At 48.2% G+C, this 8,201-nt stretch overlaps 1 protein-coding gene across 1 annotated transcript in view; it reads left to right on the top strand.

Annotated features, from left to right (window-relative positions):
• Positions 1 to 6,676: 6,676 nt before the first annotated feature.
• The window catches only part of ADA (adenosine deaminase), a gene marked incomplete at its 5' end in the record, with an annotated part of 12,530 nt that continues 11,005 nt past the window's right edge, over positions 6,677 to 8,201 (top strand). The window contains one exon of the mRNA XM_010020723.1: positions 6,677 to 6,738. Within this exon, the coding sequence (XP_010019025.1) occupies positions 6,677 to 6,738 (62 nt within the window). The remainder of the gene's footprint in view (positions 6,739 to 8,201) is intronic.

The following is an 8,201-nucleotide window of genomic DNA, read 5'->3' as shown; positions in this document are numbered from 1 at the left end:
CACTCCAGCTGTGCCCTTGGTCTGCTAAAACAGCCGTTTTCTCTCTTTTCATTTTGTTTGGGGTTTTGTTTTGAGGGGGGGTTTGATTTGGGGGTTTTGTGGTGTGTTTTGTTTTCTCTTTAACATTTAGTTCAGTTATTCCTCAGAAACCCAAGATGTTTATCTTGGAGGCTGCTGTCAGAGGGTGTGCCAGTCATGCTTATACCATGCACTGTATATCTCAAGTAGGATCATACAGTAATATGTTTATTAATTAGATTATAAGAAAGTTGAGAAAGAAGAAGATGAAACCGATTTGTTTGGCAGTAGCTGCGTATCTGATGGCAGAGCACTGCGTGTGCTGCAGGACAGCGCAGCTCTGGGTCATGGCCTGGGCAAGTTGGTGTTACAGAGGAGGTTTGCTCCAGCTTGGACTGCCAGGCAGGCTGGGGATCTCGGTGGGCAGTGAGGGGCCGGGGCAGAGAAGATTGCCTCCAAAAACCCAAAAGGTTTTTCTTTTGCCGCTGTTTGCGTTCCTTTTTTCTCCCAAACCGTTTATGTCTCAGTTTGAGCTCGCACCAGGAAGGTCCAGAGTAGCTGGAAAAGCCTGTGTGCATGGGTCTGATTCATGTTTCATTCCATCATTATGGGAGCTTTCCCTCTCAGGGAAGATGACCCATGCAATAGGAGGCAAACCTTGATACCAAAATCCAGTGAGCGCTGACATCTGCTAATGGTTAAACCCTTTTTAAGGCTACTTGGATTTTGGGAGATGTTGGCGTTTTGTCAGCTCCGCTAAGAACAACACTGTTGGTTCGCCCCAGTGATTTTAAACTTTTGGCTGAAAGAAGCAAGTTAAGTTCTTCTTTCACTTGTGCTTCTTCCTAATTTCCCAGTGCGTGGGAGAGTGGGATGCCAACAAGACCTAGGAAAAGCCATGCAGGGTTTGACCGCTAAGATCAGGCTTCTGTTGTCTGGTTGCCGGCAATTGCGAGACTGGTTTTCCTGAGTCAGGCAGTCCCTTTCAGTCCTGTGAACCTGCTAAGTCAGGCTTGGGGGGGAAAAAATGGGTCTGAAGTCAGTTAATGAGCCCTATTCATTCCCCTGGACCCTCTGCCATTGGGAACGCTCAGTTTTGTGTTTTAGAGATGTTTCTGGTAACTGGAGCAGCTTTGAGCCCCGGTTGAATGTGGGGCCAGGGCTGCCTCCGTGTTTTTCGGGAACTCACTCCCAGTGACTGCAGCGGATGGACAGGGAGCTGCTGGGGCTGCTGGAGGGCTGCTCTGAGCCCTGCTTACCATAGGCCACATGAGAGCAGAAAAAACTGCTGTTCATCCAGTGCCAACCATCATCCTCTTCCCTCTCTGCTCCACAACTGGAGCAGAGCCCGTGTCCTTGCTCACTGCTGGCTCCTCTCCCTGCAGCCCAGCTTGGGGGCTTCAGGACACAGTGTGCTGTTCTCCTGTGTTCCTTGAGCCGTCCTGGGAGCAGGATGGGAGCAGCCTGCACCCTCCCAGCAGCTGGTGTGGCTCTGCCACTGGATGCTTGTTTCCAAAATAAGCATCAGGAGACGCTGGGCAGGGGTTCCTACAAGCCCTCCCGGGCACCCTGCGTGTGTCACAGCGTGTTGGGGCCTATCCCTAGCCAAAGAGAGGCAATTATCTCTGATACGCCCATCATAGCTGGGAATTGGGAGAGATGGCCAGAACTGGGTGTAGCTCTGTGTGTCCTGTCAATGGATAGGAGAGCACCGGGTGACTGAATCCGGATGGCACCAAAGGTGCCTGCTCTGCTATTCCCAGTGGAGTTTGGGTGGGCATCCTGCCGTACTCCCTGCTCCCTCCCCCTGCTTGAGACAGACCTGTTCTGAGCTGACAGTAACAGGTATTTGCCTTGGGTACAAAACCTAAAAACTTAAAAAAATTAATAAATTAAGAAAGGTGATGTTTATTGTGGGGAGTGCAGGTGCATGAGGGTATGCTGAGGATGACGGTTCCTTTGGCTCATCCACTTCTTGTGCACAGCTTGACCCCTGACTGTCTTGGTATGGATCAAAGCCTGGTGTGGGTGAGGCTGCATGGAGCTCGGTGTACCTCACACAGTGGTGTGCACGCTCATCCCTGCAGTAATGTGTGAGCACACTCTCGGATAACCTTCCTGGAACTGCTTGTCAAACGTGATGGCAGCAAGAGGCTGGCTTGGTGCTGCACGAAGTGCAAGGACTCTGTTTACTGCTCTGAAGTGTTGCCTCGTTCCAGCCACGTGTGGGTGCCAGGTCTGCTTGGGGAGAGACATGGCCCTGCCACCCATGGGAGCCATCCCTGCAGGAGGGTAAGGCACAGCCACCATTAGTGGCACCAGGAGCCTCATACCGAGGTTGAGCAGTTGGTGCCAGGAGGGATTGTACTAAAGGGTACTCAACACAAGAGCATCCTCCTCCTCCTCAGTCACCAAACCCATGTATCGTGTGGATGCTTGTCTAGAAAGCACGAATATTTACTGCAGTGAAGCAGTGTGTCATGTGGATCTTGCATTCTCCCACGGTTCACTTTTAAAGGCTCAAGACTTAAAGCTTACAGCAGATTTGTCTCCAAAACACATCTGTGGATGTCATCAGGTTTGAGGATAATACTGTGGCTTTTCCACTTCACGTCACTCTTGATCCATGTTCGCCTCTTGCTTCTGAATGAGTGTTCGGAGTGAGTTTCTGGTGAGGATAACTGCTCCTATAGCACACTTTCATAAACCCAGATTTGGGAACACAGTTCATTCTTTTTGCAGTGATTGGCATTCGTTTTACCTCTTGTTGAATTTTGCTCTCTGTTAATGTTTTCCAGCCAGGTGTATCTAACAGTTGACAAATGACAGCTGTAATTACTCTGTTTTTCAGTTATTTCAGAGATCAATAGAGTGAACTTTAAATTATCACCTTTCAATGTGCTCATAAATAATCCTGGGCAAAGTCACTGCTAAGGGTTTTAAAATGATGCAACTTTAGCAGCTGCCTGGATTATTTATTAACATCTGCTGGAAACCATCGAAATAAAAGGTGAGGTGGGTGTTATCCTGTCACGGTGTTAGGGCTTTGTTCATTGTGTCTATTTTTTAAAAGACCCTAAAATCACCTAATACAGAAATTCCCTCAAGCGCCTTAGCTTGGATGGTCCTTTTTATGCCACGTAATAGGCAAACTGGGCAGTTAACAGCTCTGCCATGGTCTGCTGAGCAAACCGTAGAGTAATAGAGGATTCTGGTGGGTTGACTGTAGCTGCAAATACTTTGGATGTTTGGTTAACTTTTCCTCCTTAATTTCACTAAATTGAAAATAATCAGACTTGATCTTTGAACGGCACATACTTGTTTGCAGTACCTCATTTTGTGCTGGAATTTCTTTGTGAGGCTTATGAAGTTTCAAAGAAAACATGACAGTGTTTTCAGAAGACAAAAGTTAAGCCAGAGCCCTTCAAACTTCTGCTTTTTTAGAAGCTGACCTGGTTTGCTGATATCTGCACTAACGGCTCATGTGCTGTGGTTGGGCTAAAACTTTTTTTGCATAAAAATGGAAAACGCTGGGTTTGCTGTGACGGCCTCGCTGGGGGCTGTCTGTGCTGAGGGTGCATGATCTGTGGCCAGTTACATCCTTTGAACTCATCCCTCAACTCAAGAGTTGTCCTTTCAACAACTCTTCAGTGGAACTTGGAGATTTTATTGCATTGCAGTGTGGTGGTTTGATGCTCAGTGAGCTCGCGGTGCTGTGGAGGCGCAGGAGAAGTGCTGAAGGGTGGCTGCACAGAGATGGTCCTGAGGGTCCTCACTGTAGCTCCAGGAAGAGCAGAGCTCCTGCCCTAGGAAAGCATTTGAGAGCTCTGCTTTCTCATTCTTCGTCAGAGCAAACGTTACTGCATACAGGTTTCTGTGAGAAAGGAAGGCACCAGGGATCCCACTCTTCGGTGCTGTGGTGCTGTTTGGGTCCTGGACCAAGTGTCGAGCTCACATTTAATCTATGTGTGCAGGCCCCCTCTCCCAATAAGCTGGAAGGTTTGGGGTGGGAGACCCACTACGTGAACCTCAGTGTGCCGAAAAGCAGAGCCCTGGAAGAGGTGCTGGGCTCCTGTCTTTGCCTCATTTCTGCTTGCTCAGGAATTGTCGCCTGGAGCCACAGCTCGGAGATAACTCTTTCATCTTTATCTCGTTACTTTCCTTGACTCAAAGCAAGGTCATGTCACCCACTTGTAGCTGGAAAAGTCTTGTGCTCTGTTTACCCAACACAAACACGCAGGAAGAGAGCTGAAATGTAATCTGCAGCCAGCAGCCTCCCACTGACCGAAGCCTGCGGGTTTGGGAGCAAGGCACCTGGGAGAGCTGAGCTGCTCAGTTGTGTGTCTGCTGATTGCATCCTTATCTATGGCCAGCTCTTGGTGGGGACCCTTGTAGGCACACCTTTACTTCTCTTGAATGTCCTTTGGTAATCGAAATAGCGTAGGTTAGTTCTCAGCTGCAAACTAACACTTATCCTGAGGAACCCCACAACTTTTTGGGTTGAGCAGCATCGAACAAGAGTTTCCTAGCACTTAGTTCAGGTCCTCAAGACCCAAATAAATGCATAGCAGGGAATGAAAAGCCTGCTGGTAGTGTTGGAGGGGAAACTTGCTGCTTTACAAGCATCTCGCCTGCAGTAGTGGCAGAAGGAGGTGCATGGATAAAGGACACCATTGGATTTGCTTTCACACTGATGGAAGTATCACATTGGGATGTTCTCTCAGGAAACGCTTGAGAAATGCTTGGAGTGAGATGAGCTCTGAAGGTTTGGGTTGCTTGGGTTTTATATCCAGCATGAACAAGTTTCAAGGCTGTAACTCCATCAGAAGGTCACAAGGGCTGTTGAAAACCTCAAGGAATGGAGCTTGCGTGATTTTGAAATAGGAATCAGAACTCAAGAGTGGAAAATGTGCCAGGCGTCCACATCTGGTGGTGCAGATCGTGTCCATAGACTGTTACATTATCTGTTGCTTCTCAGGACATTTAGTCCTCATAAGCAGGATTGTGTAACTCGAGTTGGGGGGAAAGATCAGGTTTTGCCCTTTAAAAATCTTCATCCCTGTTGATTCAGATCATGTCTTAAGGAGAAGTGACAGCGATATATATGTTTACAACCTGCCAGCAGTGTTGTCTGTGGGGGTATTCATGACCCCTGATCCAGCAGGATGAGCAGCTTGAGCTGTCCTGAGCCTGGCACCTGTGCTTTGCATCCCACTGGTGCACATTTCAGTGGTAGCTTCATGTCCATCCCACGGAGGTGGCCTGAACTCAAGCGCTGTCCCACCCCAGCAATGGTGACCTTCTGCAGCAGAAGCACCAATGAAAACCCTGGATAGGAGTCAGAAGATGGGTGTTTCCACCTGCACATCAGGCATCTAGGGCTGCGGGAGGAGGTGGGGATGGAGCAAGCTCATGAGCATCCATGCACACTGCAGAGGTGAGCACTGCCAGCCCTGCACCAGGAGCTGGGCCAGTGGTGTCCAGCTCGTGTCAGCTACTCATGGATGCTTCAGGGAAGAGCGAAAGGATCTAGAGGTGGACATTACCCATTGCCCTACTTGTGAGACCACTTACTCATTTTCCTTCCAGCTCCTCAGTGTTACTGTTTGATACGTATCCCGACACTAGAGCGTTTGTGGTTTTAATTAGTAACCCTGGGTGGTTTAGTTATCCATGCAAATATCCAGTCCCATTCTGAATCCTCAGCATCCTGCAGCAGACACCTACACAGGAAAATCTGCACAATGTTATAGCTAACAAGAACTTTGTGTATTAAGTTACTGCTCTGCTGTTTCAAAATACATGTTTTGTAGGCTATTCCATTGCTTAAAACAAAACCAGTTCCAGAAATATGAAGATCTAGCCGAAATGTTTTACAGCTAATATTTTCCTTCCCAGTTTGACTTCCAAATTACCTTTGTCATGTTCTTCCCAGCTGCCTAATGGGAAAAGCTTGCTTTTGCTTTTCTGGAGCTCTTTCTCCAAAATCCAATGTTTCAGCTATAATCAGGTTTCAGAGCGAAGAGATCTGTTATTGGCTCTTAATTTTTAGTGAGTCAAAATTGAAGCATTTTGAAACCAACTTGTTAGCTCGATGGGGCAACTTCTTGTTCTTTTTACTCTTTGCAGCACCTAGTACCATGGGACTGACTGCATGTAGGATTAGAAACCCTGTAATCTCTGATAGTGCCAAACAGTTAACAATATATGAGAAGCTGATTCTTGGAAGTGAAGTAAAATGTTTTGTGTAGTGGTTCTTAGCAAATTCATGATGCTTGGGTGTCTGTGAATTCAAGGAGCAGCAAGCTGGAAAGCAAAGGTGTTTGGGGCTTGCTTTTTTTACTCTTCCCAAACTCTAAGGCATGCAAGCTAAAGAAGGATAGGGGCAATTCCTAAAAACTGCTGAAAACAGCATGTATTTCTCAGGATCCATTAAATGTGTGGGCTGCAGGAGCAGTAAGAAAATATTTAGACTATACTTAGATTTGAAAAATAAACTTTATAATGATGATATATTTTAAATGCTTCTTTTGCTTCCTTGTCGTAACTTTGTCCCTATATTGGCTGCATTTATACCCGTGTTAGCACCAACTGCTTATCTGAAACCTTTACTGCAGCAGTAAGAGTACCTCTCCGATTTCTCTTTATCTTATTGCAGGTAGAGCTTCACGTCCACTTGGATGGAGCCATTAGACCAGAAACAATCCTGCACTTCGGCAGGTGAGTTGTGGGGGGAAGAAAGTTCTGGGACCTGCAGTTCAAAAGCATCATCCCTTCTGCTTGTCCAGTTCTCTGACAGAATGTCGTGGTTCAAGCCCAGCCGGCAACTTGGAACCACGCAGCCGCTCGCTCACTCCCCCCCTTTTCCTTCCTCCCCCCGCTCCCGGAGGGATGGGGAGGAGAATTGGAGGAATGTAACTCCCACGAGTTGAGATAACAGCTCTCCAGTAACTAAGGTATAATACAAACCACTACTGCTACCAGTAATAATGATAAGAGGAATAACAAGGGAAAAGGACACAACCGCTCACCACCCGCCGACCGATACCCAGCCCGACCCGAGCAGCGATCTGGGCCTTCCGGGTAACTCCCCCCAGTTTACATACTGGGCATGACGTGCTGTGGTATGGAATACCCCTTTGGCCAGTTTGGGTCAGGTGTCCTGCCTCTGCTTCCTCCCGGCTTCCCCTCCTCTCTGGCAAAGCATGAGACTGAGAAAGTCCTTGGTCAGAGTAGACATTACTTAGCAACAACTAAAAACATCGGTGTTATCAGCATTGTTCCCAGACTGAAAGTCAAAAACACAGCACTGCACCAGCTACTAAGAAGGAGAAAAAATGACTGCTGTAGCTGAACCCAGGACACAGAAGCAGGAGGCTTGGAAGGCTCTCGCCCTTGTTGTGCAGGAGCAAACCTGGCTGGTGCTGGTCTCACTTCTGCACATCAGCTCCTGTGGCTGCACGGTGTGAGAACTATGAGCACGTTCCAAAACACAGTGCTGCGGCAGGAGTGTGGTGGTCATCGGTCCCGTGAGCTGGGCGAGCTAAGGGGAGCGCTGTGAGAAAAGTACAGAAGATGTGTCATAAGCTGTGCTGTCAGCCTTTGAAGTGTGCCCGGGAAGCAGCAGAGTCAGTGTTTTCCCATTTCTCATGTCACATCCCTAATTGCAAAAGCAAATGCAATGGAAGCGGGCTGGGAGTGTCGTCTTGGTGGTGGTGCTGGACCACAGTCTTGGGAGGAAAAACCAGCTTGGGTGCTCCTGCCCACCCTGCTACTGCATGCCTTTGAACCCTACACTGTCCGCCGGCTGCCGGCGGCCAAGCAGTCGTGCTTGTGTGACCCAGGAAAGCGCTTGGCAGCGAATTAAAGAGAGGTCATTTCCTTGACAAAGCCCACGTGCATCTTCCTGCTTTAGTGTAGCTTGTGGGAGAAGCACCAGGGTAATGATTAACTGGTGCAAGGAGCTGGCTCCATGGTTGTAAGCAAAATAAACATAGGACTTCTTCCAGCTGTCACTATTCAAAAAGCGAAATGGAGACTAGCAGATACCCTCAGGCCAAGAAAGTGGCAAGCTTAAAGATTTCAGGAAGCAGCTCTTGGCCAGAACTCTGGTACTTTGGGGAGGAAATCGGTCCTGAGGAGGATGGGAAGTGGTTCTGGCATCCTCTGGGCACAGCAGACTC

The sequence above is a fragment of the Nestor notabilis genome, unplaced genomic scaffold, assembly GCF_000696875.1.
Source record: "Nestor notabilis isolate BGI_N333 unplaced genomic scaffold, ASM69687v1 scaffold29698, whole genome shotgun sequence".
Classification (NCBI taxonomy): domain Eukaryota; kingdom Metazoa; phylum Chordata; class Aves; order Psittaciformes; family Psittacidae; genus Nestor; species Nestor notabilis.
This window is presented reverse-complemented; position numbering and strand designations above follow the sequence as displayed.